The following is a 15,902-nucleotide window of genomic DNA, read 5'->3' as shown; positions in this document are numbered from 1 at the left end:
AACAAAAATTCAAAAAAATATAAACATTTTGTTTGGTTGCAGAAATTTCTATTTACTGTTTAATTACAATTGAATAATTTTCTTTTGTTAGAGAGAAAAACCCGTGAGAAAGGGTATTTACATATTTATACTTTTGCAGGTTTTTTTGGTCTTTGTTTAATGAATCAACCAATAATTTTTGTTTCATTAGTTATTTTGTGTTAACTTGACAGAAATGGGTGTGTTTTTTTTGTTCATTGCAAGGAAATCTTGTTTATCGGGTTAAAAGCTTCTTGGATTTTGTGTGTATACTTACAAAAAGTAAAACTATACATATAATACTTCATACAAATGTAATTATAAATATAGATGGTTGCGTCAACACCAACATATGTATGTATGTATGCATATGTGTATGAATTTACAGTGTGACATATATTTTCTAATACTATGCGGATCTAAAGGAGCTCAATCTTTCTATAGTTATCTAAGGCTGGAAGGTAACCTACTTCCTATGTTTCTTTTTCACAAGAGTTTTAGTTTGTGCTCTAAAATGTTAATTATTGTACTATAAAATACTTATTACACTGTCATATAACCTGAGCTGTCCATCAAATTGTCAATAATTGTACAAAATACTATTCGTATGTCACAATAGTGATCGTACACTGTATTAAGGTGAAAGTGCTTGAGCTGTTAATCAAATTTGAAATGCGTGTAATGAAAGAAATGTACAATTTTGTATTTTATAAGCTAAAATAAAATTACGTAAAAATTTATATAAGGTTAAAGGAATTTTAAGTATTTATTAACAAGGGTGAATAATTAAATAATAGTTTGTGTAAAAAACTTTATGTAGGATTCGAATGTAAAAAAGCTCCAGTACAATTGGGAGGGTAAATCTAGTAAAAACTTACATGTAATGAGCTGTTTAAACTACATTTCACTTATTACTCATTGACATTTTAAGTCATTATTTAAACATGACGATGTCATTGGAATACTTACCTTACTCGCTTACATATAAGTACTTAAATAAGTCATTATAAATAGATACATTCTTAGTCGTACTCATAACATCACTAATCCGTTACTTTAATATGGGTCATATAATGATTTTCACATACAAATACTATACACAAAATGATCATATCAGTACTTATTTATGTAATTATTTTAGACTACTATTTAAACGTAATGCAAACGGTATATAGTAGTCACATAGTCGGAGCTGTAGTGTTTTCGTGTTAAATTACAGTTTTTCGGCTCCGTAAGTAGAATATATACTCCAGAAAAACTTACATTGACAATTAATGAGTTAAAAAGCTAATAAAATCACTTTTCACTACTTACTCAATGACATTTTAACCCATTATTATACCGAACACCACTATACATACTGGGAAGGGTATTATGCGTTTGTGGTGTTGTTCGTAACACCTAAAATATTGCCCCTACAGCCATCTTAACTTATTCCAATCGGCTCAGAATCACTTTTTGAGTCGATTTAGCTATATCCGTCTGTCTGTCCATGTAAACCTTGCGCACAGATCGCAATTTTCAAGATAATTTGATGAAATTTGGCACATACTCTTGTTTTGACCCAAGGGCCGATTTTAGTAAATGGCCTCATTTGACCCTAGCCCCCATACAAAGTACCCTTCGGAAAATTACTTGAAGGTGAAAATTCACTTTTAAAGACTAGTATCACGAATGTCGTAGTGCTTTACGTGAACACCTGCCCTGAGGACCTTATTTCACGGTGGTCTTTTTCATCCACTGGGTGAGCTAAAATATGTAACTACATACTCACCACCGCCCTTTGTGTTTCTTACACGCAGATGGCAATTTATGTATATGGATGCCGAACCATTATACGCGCACTTTGCTCAAGTACTCGAGCTATCTAATCTCTTGCCATAGTAGTCCCGTTGAGGAAGAACAGGTGTCATGAGCAAGCTCAATCTAACCCCGTCAAAGGAAAAACCTTATATGTCGCTCAACCACACTGCTGAGCTTGCTCTGTTGATTCGGCAACAGCACCTAGGGCACGTAATTGGTAGTCCGAAACACGGATCATTTTAATAGACAAGCCTTATTTCAGTGGTCACAAAGACCCACTGTGATAAGTTGAGCATGTTTTAGAGTAAACTCCAACACACTCAACCATGAAAGGAAAATCGCTGATAAATTAAAGAAAGGGCAGTGACGACCTAGCACCACACTCCGTTTTGCCAAACCCTAGTTCAGCACATCAATAAGACACAAATCCCTCCAGCCGTCAAATCCATCGAATACACATCAAAAAGCACCAGAAAAACTCCACCTCATATGCCCAATCTTTGCATTATCAGCTCAAATCCAACATTTTATTAATCCACATTCATCCTCTGTAGTTTGTACCGCTCCTAGAATCTAGGAACGATAACAGAAATTCATCATGAAAATTATATTTCACCATGTACCAGTCTTTCAAGCACCCCCTTCCTGCGATTTAGGTTTCAACCACAGCCACTACGTGGATCCCGAAGGAACCTCAACCAACTGACAAATCCTGTAGGCAACTGGCCACCCGTAGTATCAGATTATGTGGTGCTCTGGTTATACCCCTTTTTAAATCATGCAAGGACTAGGCCAGGCAGTGAAATGTAAATACCAGCTTATAGTCCCGGCAGACTAGAGGTATTGGTAACACTTCTTTACCCCCGGATTGCAATACACCAAGATGCGGGTCATAACATCAAGGAAACATGCCCGGGGGCCAAGACTAGTATCAAGATGAAATTCTTCATAAATAACTTTAATGTCATCGTAAATCGCTCTACTAAAATATTTACTGAAAGAACCATATTTATCTTTGCCCGCCAATTAACCTCTCTTTCAGAAAATCACTTTTTTTGGTAACAAATTGTTAAAATGTTTCGGAATTAAGGAAAGGTAGGTCATGCCCGACTATATTTTCTTACTTGTTTTTACTCGGTGTTGTTATGCTCGCTTACAAATATTGAGTTAAATAAGTACTTACAACACTCGCTTACAAAGTGGTAGTTAAGTAATTAGTTTTGTATCTGATAAATAGGAAGAGCTAGCGAGAATACGAACCAGCGACTTCGTGTTTGTTAACCAATTAATATATCACATTAAAAGAAAGTCATTACAAAACTACTTACTTATAAGTAGTGCTAATATAGTTGTCAAGTTGTTAAGTACAAGTCATTAACGCACCACTAAGGTGGTGTAAGAACAAATATACAAAATTTTCCTCTTTAACCCATATAAGGTTTTTCTAACTCCACTAAAACATCCACTTTTTACATTTAATTATATATATTTTTGTAAATAAACCATTATGATTTATTTGTCATGAGTTAACTATTTAAAAAAACTAAATAAACCAAAAACATTTGACACCTTCCAATGACATAAACATCACATAAACTTACCCACCAATTATACATTTTAAACATTAATCTATGTCTAGCTTAAAACTCTTATGAATATTTGTTTAAATTATAAAAATTAATCATTAATTATAGTTTTATTTGTTATTAGTTTTAATCTTCTTTTTTGTATTTTTCTCAAAAATATTCAAAGGAGGTTTGTCGCTCTGCTTTAAAGGTGTTGAATTCATTTAAATAATGTTGCTGTCGTCTTTACACCCACAATAGTTGTGGTATAACAATAGACAGCAAGTAACACAAACAAATTCGTTAAAAACGACATATGTATAAACAAACAATGAAATAAATTATATTATTGAAATGCATTTTTTGTTTAGCTCTTTTAATACAAGTATTCGTAAAATTAGCAACGAAAAAAAGCCAAATATCTCCAATTCATTTTTAACGCCTACAGTCAAATGTTGGCACGAATATACTACTTATTGTTTAAAGCTCATCAGTAACATCAAAAAGTTTTAACCATATTACGAATAGGATTCATTATTACATTTATAATTTCTATAGTTACTGAAATCAATAAAGGTCAAATGTGAGACTTTTTCCCCCATATACATAGGTACATACATAGTTGCAACTTGCAAATATGTGGTATGAGTTTGTTAAAGAAATTTTAAAATTGGTTGTTACAATAAAATCGTGAATATGTTTTTCACACAATAAATTAATAAATTACTGTCAGTGGTGGTGCAGGTATACTGACAAAATTGCACATATTTTAACAATTTGCAAACAAGTATTTATTGCAGATTGGCACAGCGAGAGAATATAAAATAAGTAAGAAATTATTGTTGGGCAAGCGCAACCCTATGATACCCTATAACAAAGGGAAAAGTTAGTAGAATTTTGTTTTGACATCTTGACATTACAACAACGCATTGTTGTCATTTCGATTGCGCTTTATATTATTTTAACAACGCATCGTTGTCATTTCGACAACGCAATGTTCTGTTTGACAACATAGTGTTGTCATTTTGATAAAATATCGTTTTCAATAAGAAAAGATAGCCTTCATACAAATAAATATTATAAAAAAAATTAAATTTTCGTAGTTAGCCGCCAAAACTCATAGATTGAATCTGCGTTTATGATTTGACAACGTCATGTATTATTTATTATATTTTTGTTGATTTGATAACAACGTGTATTTTTTTGTTAATTTGACAACTATCGATAAATAGTTAGACCAATATTTTAGTTCGTTACGGATATCATCAAAATCGTAGTAGTAGTGTAGTATAGTGACTGACTGATTCATCATCGCACAGCCCAAACGGCTGAACCTAGAATCATGAAATTTTGACAGTAGATGTGTTTTTGGTTATGTAGATCCACTAAGGAGGGATTTTTGGAAATTTGTACATTTAGGGGTAAAAAAGGGGAAAAACGGGTAAACAGGTTTTCTTAATTATCTTACACAATATTAGTGATACAAGAAACATTTTAATTGCACCTGTATCTACTCTTAGAATAAGCAGATGGATGTCTGGTACTTTTTTGAAATTCGTACTTTTAAGGGGTGAAAATGTGTAACAAAGGTGATTTTGGTACCTTTTTTGACCTTTTAACTAATAAACAAAATTACATTTTTGTAAATATTTTGAATATATCTCCCAAAATTAGGAGTCACCTGTTTCGTACTTTTTTAAAATTCAGTCCTTTTTGGGTGTAAAAGGGAGAAAACTGTATTTTTGATACTTTTTTTTAGCACATTAAGAAAACTTTTTCGATTTATTGAAGTATTTCTATTAAATTACGGACTAACTCTGTAATATTTATTGCAATAAAATTTTTGCTATTTCACTGGGGAAAAAAGTACCAAAAAGGGGAAAAACGGGAAATTTTATTTTATTCAAACTCATTGAGTAAATTTTTATGAAATTTGAAAAAGTAGTTTTTTTTAATCACACAAAATAAGCTGTTGATATATTATTTTGGAATTCGAGTACCAAGGCCTATATAGGACCAAATTCGAGTAAATTGTTTGGTACTTTTTGAAAGCACAATTTTTCTGGAGCAAATGAATGCAGATTTGAATCGTTTGAGTTTTATCTGTGATATATAGATTTAAATACGGAACATTTTGTAAACATAATTCACAAAAAAGTATATTTCGAAGCGAAAAGGAAGGGGGGGGATTACTTTCCACTAAGGTAGAATTCATTCCACGTTTGGTACTTTTTCTTTCTTCAAATGATATTCTTTGTATGTTCTTTAATATGAATTCAAAACACATGACTATTAAACATACACGGTCCTCATTGAATAAGATTCTTTAAGAGAGAACTTTTTAGTACTTTTTATCTCATAAATGGTACTTTTTTAATTTTCTAAAATATTCAACCTAGGAACATTAATTTTAGCATAAATGGTCTTGACTGAATAATATTCTGTAAGTGGGAACTCTTTGGTACTTTACCATTCTTCAAATGGTACTTTTTGTATTCTCTATAATGGTTAACCGGAACACATAACACATGGTCCGTATTAAATGAGAATTTATTAAGAGAGATTTTTGTACTTTTTCGTTTTTCCGATGGTACTTTTTGATATTTTTACGATATTGAACATAGAAATATAAAATTTAAAATGTCTAATGAAAGGGATTTTTGGTACTTTATCATTCATCAAATTATATTTTTTGAATTGTCTATAATATTGAACACAGAAACATAGCATTTTTGATTAAATGAGAATCTATAAGAGGTATTTTATAGTACTTTTTTCAAATAGTACTTCCGAAATGTTCTATAATGTGGAAGCTAAACGAATGAAACTAAAAGTATAAGCTTCTTCCTGAATGCGAATTTAATCACGTGATATTGAACGGAAAAAACTGAAACATTAAAAAAATGTTTAATCAATTTTAATTTTCTATAAAAGTAAACAAAATTTTGTATGTATTTAATTTTGGTTAGGGTAGCGAAGCACCCAGGGTTTGCTAGTTATTTATATTCTGAATATCGACATTATAGTCAATTACTTTACATATCAAATATACACTAATTGTTACAAAATCATGTTTATTAAACAAATTTTGTTTAATAATTGATACAGCTTCTAATTAAATCAATTTTTAATTACAAAATAAAACCACATAACTTATTATCACATCTATTATATTTATAAACATTTTATTAAACAATATCTGATGCATTCTTCTTTTTCTTATTGTTGTTGCTTTTTTTTATTTCTTTTATCTTTTACACTAATATAAAATCTATATAAATTTTACAAAATAAATGTTTTATTAAAATAATATGCATAAAAAATACAATAATTATAATAATACATACATATATTTAATATATACTCTTACATACAATACAATTACATTAAAAAAGAATTTTAAAAGAAAAACATTAAGGGTATTCAATAAGAAAAGGCAAATGGTATAGCTAGTTTTACTAGAGGCCATTCGCGCTTAGTATCAAATTCCTGTTTTTTATATATATTAAATCTGGAAAGTATAAATATGTATATAGTACAATCTAAACATTTAAGTATATATTTTACTATATGTAAAACTATGTATGTATGTTTGTGTAAATACACATTGTGTATGTTTAAGTAAGTGTATATGTATGTGTTTTAAAACTATATGTATGTTAATATGTTTCTTTTTTTTTTAATTTATTTTTATATAAATACATTACACTGAAAACTAAATATATGTATTCTTCTAGTGATATAGATTTCTTTAATGTTTCTTTACTTTTTATTTATTTTGATTATTATGACAGGTGATATAATGGATGTCAAAAAGGTGTCAGAAAGTAGCCAAATTCATTACTTTTTTTTAATATTTACAAACATAAGAAGTAAAATTAAAAATCATAACCATTCGTTTTGAGACTGATAAACTATTTAAATGAAACGAAAATCTTCTATAAAGAAAATTTAATGTAAAATTTTCTGTAAAAAGAAAACTTGATGTAAAATTTTCTGTAAAAAGAAAACTTGATGTAAAATTGTTTATAAAAAGAAAATTTTATCGAAAATTTTCTATAAAAAGAAAATCAGATCGATTTCATAGAAAAAACTGTTAATTGAAAATTTTCTAAAAAGACAATTTGATCCAAATTTTTCAATAAAAAGAAAATTTTATAAAGAGAAAATTTTATCAAAAATTTTCTATTAAGAGAAAATTTTGGAAAATTTTCAAAGAAAAGAAAACTTTGTCGAAAATTTCGTCGACATATATAGAGAAAATATGATCAAAACTTTTCTTTAAAGAGAATAGTTTATAGAAAATTTTCTATAAAGAGAAAGTTTTATCGAAAATTTTCTATAAAGAGAAAGTTTTATCGAAAATTTTCTATAAAGAGAAAGTTTTATCGAAAATTTTCTATAAAGAGAAAGTTTTATCGAAAATTTTCTATAAAGAGAAAGTTTTATCAAAAATTTTCTATAAAGAGAAATTTTTTCGTTAATTTTCTATAGAGAAAAAATTTTATCGAAAATTTTCTATAAAGAGAAAATTTTATCGAAAATTTTCTATAAAGAGAAATTTTATCGAAAATTTTCTATAAAGAGAATATTTTATCGAAATTTTTCTATGAAGAGAAATTTTTATCGAAATTTTTCTATGAAGAGAAATTTTTATCGAAATTTTTCTATAAAGAGAAAATTTTACCGAAAACTTTCTATAAAGAGAAAATTTTATCAAACATTTTTTATAAAGAAAAAATGTTGTCGAAAATTTTCTATAAAGATAAAATCTTATCGAAAATTTTCTATAAACAGAAAATTTTATCGAAAATTTTCTATAAACAGTAAATCTTATCGAAAATTTTCTGTAACACGAAAATTTTATGGAAAAAAAATTCTATATATTAATCAAAAATTTTCTATAACAGGAAAATTTGATCGAAATTTTTCTATAAAAAATATCTATAAATATAAAAATTCTTATAATGAGTAAATTTTCTGTAAAGAGAAAATTTCATATGAAGAAAAAATTTTTTAGAAAAAAAATTGTTCAATAAAAAGTAAATTTTGTCGATCTAGAAAAAGATTTTCCTAAAAATAATATTTTATTTAAAATTATTTATAAAGAAGAAACAGTATCGAAATTTATAAAAAAATTACACAATTATGCATTTGTGCTGATGTTTGTAACACCCAAAAATATTAGTCTTACACCCACCTTAAAGTATACCAATCGACTCAGAATTACTTTCTAAGTCCATCCGTCTGTCTGTCCATGTTAACCTTGTGTGTACGCTACAGGTCGCAATTTTCGATGAACATATAAGCACATAATCTACTGTTGACCTAAGGACGAAGCCTATTGAAAATGGTTGAAATCGGTCCATTATTTCGTCTAGCACTCATAAAGCCGTACCCCTGGAATAGGGCGTTTGAGCTTATAATTATGTTAAATTTTGCAGAATCTCTACTAAAAACGGCAAATCTTAGTTTTATATAAGTTTAAATGATTCTTTAGATTTTCGTAATGATTGGGTCTCATTTGACCCTAGCCCCCTCTACAAAGACCCCTTCAGAAAATGACTTGAAGGTGAAAATTAACTTTAAAAAACTATTATCACGATGAAATTCTGCATAACTAACTTTAATATCATCATAAATCGGTCTACCAAAATTTATATGGATATGACCATATTTACCTTTGCCCCTATATAACCCCTCTTCGGAATCTGCACACGAAATAACACTGGTATTAGTGAGAATTATAAGTTTTTTTTCATCGTTGGCCTGTGTTATCGAAAAGTTTCTATAAATAAAGATTTTATCAGAAAGTTTTGAATATTCGAATTTCTTTATGAAAATTATTTTAAAAAAAAAACTTTTATATAAAAAAAATTTAATCGAAATTTTTCTATAACAAACCATGTTGTAAGTTTTCAATTTTCGAAAGACGAATTTCTTTATGAAAATTATTAAAATGTTTAACTTTTAGCAGGAATAGGGGGTAATGATTACACAAAGTAATTAATTACAAGGTCAATTACAATTACTTGTAATGTGTAATTGAAAAATAACCAATTACAATTACTTGTAATTGTAATTGAAATTTTTCCAATTACAATTACTTGTAATGTGTAATTGACAAATAACTAATTACAATTACTTGTATTTGTAATTGAAATTTTCAATTACAATTACTTGTAATTGTAATTTAGCTATTACTAATTACAAATTACATGTAATTATAAGGAACAAAATTCACAATTACAAGTAATTGTAAACTTCAATTACAATTAATTGTAAACTTCAATTACAATTAAAAATAATTGTAATTGGGAAAACTTCAATTAAAATTACATGTAATTGTAATTGGTAATGCTTCAATTACAATTACTTCAAATGTAATTGTAATTGAAAATGTAGTCATTACCTCCCAAGCCTGACTTTTAGGTCAATTTCACTAGTGAATACAATTTCGGACAATTTTAGCAATAAAATTGGTTAAAAATGTTTAATAAGAATGTAAATTCTTTTAAATTTTGTCTAGATATCAGCAATAGAAATCTTGGGTAGTTTTACTGATTTTACTTTAAAAGAAACGATAATAGAAATAGTTGAATAACTGCTGGGATTCATAACATAGATTGCCGAGATTCAAATAAAAGCAAAACTATTTTTTTCTCCACTTTTGACATCCTTAATGATGAAGTAAATGCCACTCAATGAACATCATTTGTTTGAGTGTATATATTTCTCAGGTATAATAATTGTACCTGGAATGAAATTTATAAATATGAATGTTATTTCTATATTGTTTAAATTCATTTATCTCTGTTTTCTTAAAAAATACTATTTGATACTTTTATGTCATTATTTTACTTTAGAGTAGTGTTCATATCAACATTCATATATATGATTATTTTTTAAAATTGTTTATTTTTTTCATTTAATTTTTTTTTTCTTTAAAAAAAATAACATACATATATAAAAAAGAAATAAAAATATTTGAGCACACCAATAAAAATATATATACTTAATAGACTATACAAAAAAATTTAAATATAATACGTCATCTGTCATTTTCATAAAAACATTTTTACCTTATCAAATACAAATATGTATGTGTGTGTTTGTTTTTGGGAGACTGTGTGTTAAAATTATAAATTAGGGCAATATTTCATTTGTTACGATTAACTATTTTGCATATTTTATGAAAATTAATCCATTGTTAATAACTAACAAAATATTTTTATCGATTTGTAATGTGTCCACATCTTTCCCTCCACATGCTTGTTAAAAATTTGAAAATTTGTCGGTGCTGTTAACACTTTGTGAAGCGGTTAATATTAAACCCAACCAGTAAATCTTAAAATTTTTTTAACTTACAAAATAAGCCATTTTAAATTTATTTTAAAATTATAATTTTCTAGACGATCTGAAGCACAAATGATTTAATGTTTGTTTTTAGACAAAATATACATATTTTAGAAATTTTCTCATAGACTGAAAAGTCTAATACTTGAGACCGTGAACACTGCTACTAATTTCTATTAGAGAGGTAAAAAATAATATACTATGCATCTCCTTAATGTTCGCTTTAAGTCGTTATCAAACTATTTTCAATTATAACTTGTATTATTCGCATACAATCTCTTTGTCTGGCAGATGTATTGTCAACCAGTTGTTCAATAAATTTACTGGTTTCGATGTTCGTATTGGGTGGTACATCTTGGGTACACGATATGTACTTGTTAAATATTTCCGTATTCAATGAGGTTGAGCGATAGCTTTCATCACGCTGCAGCAGTTTACTAAGTGATTCAGCTGATGCTAAGAGTTTGGATTTGGTCTTTTGATAGGCGTGTAATTCCTGTAAGTTCATGTAATCAGTACTTGTGATATCAATGGTTTGTGATGATTTATCATCGGGCGGAGAACTAATGGCCTTTTTTGTCAGCAGCATACGTATGTGATTTTTACGTTCTGACACGAAATTGCCCAATAAATAGCCTGGAATGAGATGAGAAGTAATTGATACTTAATTAATTTTAATTATATTGGTTTTATCGAAGATTTTCAATAAAAAGAAAATGTATCTAACATTTCCTATAAAAAAATTATTTAACATTTCCTAAAAATTTAAAAATATAATTTATCGAAAATTTGGTAATGAGCAAAAAAAATTGTCTAAGATTCGGGACAGAAAAAAATTTAGTTTATTAGTTAGTTAGTTAGTCAGTTAGTCAGCCAGTCAGTCAGACAGTCAGTAAGTCAGTCAGTCAGTCAGTCAGTCATCAGTCAGTCAGTCAGTTAGATATCTTTAGTTATTTTTTTTTGGTTTTGGTTGGTTGGTTTTTGTTGTTTTTTGTTTTTAGTTAGTTCTTTTTAGTTAGTTTAGTTCGTTATTTTTAGTTTATTATTCAGTTATTTAGTTTCATTTAGTTATTATTATTTTCGTTAGTTTTCGTTCGTTCGTTCGTTTCGTTCGTTCGTTCGTTCGTTCGTTCGTTCGTTCGTTCGTTCGTTCGTTCGTTTCGTTCGTTCGTTCGTTCGTTTCGTTCGTTCGTTCGTTCTTCGTCGTTTCGTTTCGTTCGTTCGTTCGTTCGTTCGTTCGTTCGTCGTTTGTTGTTCGTTCGTTCTTCGTTTCGTTTCGTTCGTTCGTTCGTTCGTTCGTTCGTTCGTTCGTTCTTCGTTCGTTCGTTTTCGTTCGTTCGTTCGTTCGTTCGTTCGTTTCGTTCGTTGTTCGTTCCTTCGTTCTTTTCGTTCGTTCGTTCGTTGTTCGTTCGTTCGTTCGTTCGTTCGTTCGTTCGTTCGTTCGTTCGTTCGTTCGTTCGTTCGTTCGTTCGTTTGTTCGTTTCGTTGTTCGTTCGTTCGTTCGTTCGTTCTTTCGTTCGTTCGTTCGTTCGTTCGTTCGTTCGTTCGTTCTTCGTTCGTTTCGTTCGTTCGTTCGTTCGTTCGTTCGTTCGTTCGTTTCTTCGTTCGTTCGTTCGTTCGTTCGTTCGTTCGTTCGTTCGTTCGTTCGTTTTTTTCGTTCTTCGTTCGTTCGTCGTTCGTTCGTTCGTTTTCGTTCGTTCGTTCGTTCGTTTCGTTCGTTCGTTCGTTTCGTTCGTTTCGTTCGTTCGTTCTTCGTTCGTTCGTTCGTTTCGTTCGTTCGTTCGTTAGTTCGTTCGTTCGTTCGTTCGTTCGTTCGTTCGTTCGTTCGTTCGTTCGTTTCGGTTTTCGTTCGTTCGTTCGTTCGTTCGTTCGTTCGTTCGTTCGTTCGTTCGTTCGTTCGTTAGTTTCGTTCGTTCGTTCGTTCGTTCGTTCGTTTCGTTCGTCGTTCGTTCGTTCTTCGTTCGTTCGTTCGTTCGTGTTCGTTCGTTCGTTCGTTCGTTTCTTCGTTCGTTCGTTCGTTCGTTCGTTTCGTTCGTTCGTTCTTCGTTCGTTCTTCGTTCTTTCTTCGTTTAGTTCTTTGTTCGTTCGTTCGTTTTCGTTCGTTCGTTCGTTCGTTCTTCGTTCTTCGTTCGTTTTCGTTCGTTTCGTTTGTTCGTTCGTTCGTTCGTTCGTTTGTTCGTTCGTTCGTTCTTTCGTTTCTTTCGTTCGTTAGTTAGTTAGTTTAGTTAGTTTTAGTAGTTAGTCGTTCGTTCGTTAGTTGTGAGTTAGTTCGTTAGTTACCCGCTTCTTTATGAATTCTAGCTCTCGTCCAATTACAAAAATAATAAATCTCTATTGTTTACTCACCCGAGATTAATGTAAAAATGCAATTGTTACCACTAAACTGATGCAGGTCCGTTTGGTGACATATTCCCGATATTCTGACACATTATTGGCACGCACTGCTGTTTCATAACTTAGTACCTGATGCATTGTTTCTGTTTAATAGTTTTTTGTTAATATTAAAAAAAAATATTTCAAATGTTTTTTGTCAGTTCTTTAAAATAGTTATTGGTTTTGATGTTGTTGTTATTTCTGAGAAAATTACATTTATATTTATAGTCGTGGGCTTTAGATTCATTTGTTTGCTCTACTGTGACGCACTAAGACTAGCGGCAACATGTTTAGTCTTTATTGGAAGTTTCTTGTTTTGGTTTAACTGCAATGAAAGAAATTTAAAAGTTTTTAGTTTTTTATTCTTTTAAGAATTTTATAAACAGTTGAAAAAGTATTAATGTATGTACGCAGACGACTTTGGGTCTTAAGTATTTGAAACGTGTTGAGAAAATATAAGGAGTAAAGAGATAAAGTAAAAATGTTTATATCAGTTGATTTAATTTTCTAGGAATGTCTTAAAGATTATTAATAACATATTTAACTGTTTTCGAAGGAAATTTGCAAATATAACAGTATTTACTACTTTACAATATTGTAATATTTTTAGTTCGTAAAGAGTTGTTTTCTCAACGCTAGGGTAGCTCAGCCTTGGCTAGGGTCCTGCCAGAAATGTATTTAATAAGAACAAACTTTAAATATTTTCATTTCAAACGTTATAAACTTTATTTAAATTAAAGGAATATTTATTTATTTAAATTAAAATAACAACACCACACACATTCTCATAATATTACAAATAATTAATTTTTATATTATAAACGAAAGGCAGGTCAACCAATTAAAATTTATTGACATAGTAACTTAGCTAGGAAACTATTTACCTTATCAGCAGCCGAAAATAAACTGCCCATTGTACTACTGTTGATAAGTCTTTTATACTCTCGGTCGATCACACAGACCAGGCATGGAAAATTTAGTACTTTAGAAACTTTTTCAGTACTTTTGATATTGAAAAATACCGCGGTTCCCACACGACATTTTCGGAACTTTTTCAAAATTATAAACTTTTGATAAGTAGTCCACATGGTAGTCTAGTCTAGCATATAGTATATAAACTAAATTATAGACTAGACTAGTCTATAGATTGTAGACTAGAATATAGTCTATAGTCTAGTCTATAGTTTAGTCTATAGTCTAGTCTATAGTCTAGTCTATAGTCTAGTCTAGTCTAGTCTAGTCTAGCAGTATTAGTCTAGTCTAGCATATAGTATATAAACTAAATTATAGACTAGACTAGTCTATAGATTGAAGACTAGAATATAGTCTAGTCCATAGTCTAGTCTATAGTCTAGTCTATAGTCTAGTCTATAGTCTAGTCTATAGTCTAGTCTATAGTCTAGTCTATAGTCTAGTCTATAGTCTAGTCTATAGTCTAGTCTATAGTCTAGTCTATAGTCTAGTCTATAGTCTAGTCTATAGTCTAGTCTATAGTCTAGTCTATAGTCTAGTCTATAGTCTAGTCTATAGTCTAGTCTATAGTCTAGTCTATAGTCTAGTCTATAGTCTAGTCTATAGTCTAGTCTATAGTCTAGTCTATAGTCTAGTCTATAGTCTAGTCTATAGTCTAGTCTATAGTCTAGTCTATAGTCTAGTCTATAGTCTAGTCTATAGTCTAGTCTATAGTCTAGTCTATAGTCTAGTCTATAGTGTAGTCTATAGTGTAGTCTATAGTCTAGTCTATAGTCTAGTCTATAGTCTAGTCTATAGTCTAGTCTATAGTCTAGTCTATAGTCTAGTCAATAGTCTAGTCTATAGTCTAGTCTATAGTCTAGTCTATAGTCTAGTCTATAGTCTAGTCTATAGTCTAGTCTATAGTCTAGTCTATAGTCTAGTCTATAGTCTAGTCTATAGTCTAGTCTATAGTCTAGTCTATAGTCTAGTCTATAGTCTAGTCTATAGTCTAGTCTATAGTCTAGTCTATAGTCTAGTCTATAGTCTAGTCTATAGTCTAGTCTATAGTCTAGTCTATAGTCTAGTCTATAGTCTAGTCTATAGTCTAGTCTATAGTCTAGTCTATAGTCTAGTCTATAGTCTAGTCTGTAGTCTAGTCTATAGTCTAGTCTATAGTCTAGTCTATAGTCTAGTCTATAGTCTAGTCTATAGTCTAGTCTATATTCTAGTCTATAGTCTAGTCTATAGTCTAGTCTATAGTCTAGTCTATAGTCTAGTCTATAGTCTAGTCTATAGTCTAGTCTATAGTCTAGTCTATAGTCTAGTCTATAGTCTAGTCTATAGTCTAGTCTATAGTCTAGTCTATAGTCTAGTCTATAGTCTAGTCTATAGTCTAGTCTATAGTCTAGTCTATAGTCTAGTCTATAGTCTAGTCTATAGTCTAGTCTATAGTCTAGTCTATAGTCTAGTCTATAGTCTAGTCTATAGTCTAGTCTATAGTCTAGTCTATAGTCTAGTCTATAGTCTAGTCTGTAGTCTAGTCTATAGTCTAGTCTATAGTCTAGTCTATAGTCTAGTCTATAGTCTAGTCTATAGTCTAGTCTATAGTCTAGTCTATAGTCTAGTCTATAGTCTAGTCTATAGTCTAGTCTATAGTCTAGTCTATAGTCTAGTCTATAGTCTAGTCTATTGTCTAGTCTATAGTCTAGTCTATAGTCTAGTCTATAGTCTAGTCTATAGTCTAGTCTATAGTCTAGTCTATTGTCTAGTCTATAGTCTAGTCTATAGTCTAGTCTATTGTCTAGTCTATAGTCTAGTCTATAGTCTAGTCTA

General features: G+C 29.8%; 1 protein-coding gene across 4 annotated transcripts in view; it reads right to left on the bottom strand.

Annotated features, from left to right (window-relative positions):
- Positions 1-10,759: 10,759 nt before the first annotated feature.
- The window catches only part of LOC119602227, a 28,644-nt gene continuing 23,501 nt past the window's right edge, over positions 10,760-15,902 (bottom strand). The window contains exons 1-4 of one of the 4 annotated variants that reach the window (XR_005231324.1): positions 14,000-14,022; positions 13,330-13,440; positions 13,089-13,219; positions 10,760-11,378 (exon numbers count right to left, since the gene is read on the bottom strand). Coding sequence is in view for 1 of the 4 variants with exons in the window: in XM_037953619.1 (XP_037809547.1) it covers positions 10,966-11,392; positions 13,102-13,214 (540 nt within the window). In the remaining 3 variants the exon portion in view is untranslated. Of the gene's footprint in view, positions 11,393-13,088; positions 13,441-13,999; positions 14,026-15,902 lie in introns of those variants that run through there. The other 3 variants (XR_005231325.1, XM_037953619.1, XR_005231323.1) reach the window with 3 other exon arrangements.

The sequence above is a fragment of the Lucilia sericata genome, unplaced genomic scaffold (genome assembly GCF_015586225.1).
Source record: "Lucilia sericata isolate MDLA Ls3-8-SP2 unplaced genomic scaffold, ASM1558622v1 Contig000215F_arrow, whole genome shotgun sequence".
NCBI lineage: Eukaryota > Metazoa > Arthropoda > Insecta > Diptera > Calliphoridae > Lucilia > Lucilia sericata.
The sequence above is the reverse complement of the archived record's forward strand: the minus strand, read 5'-3'. Positions and strand labels throughout refer to the sequence as shown.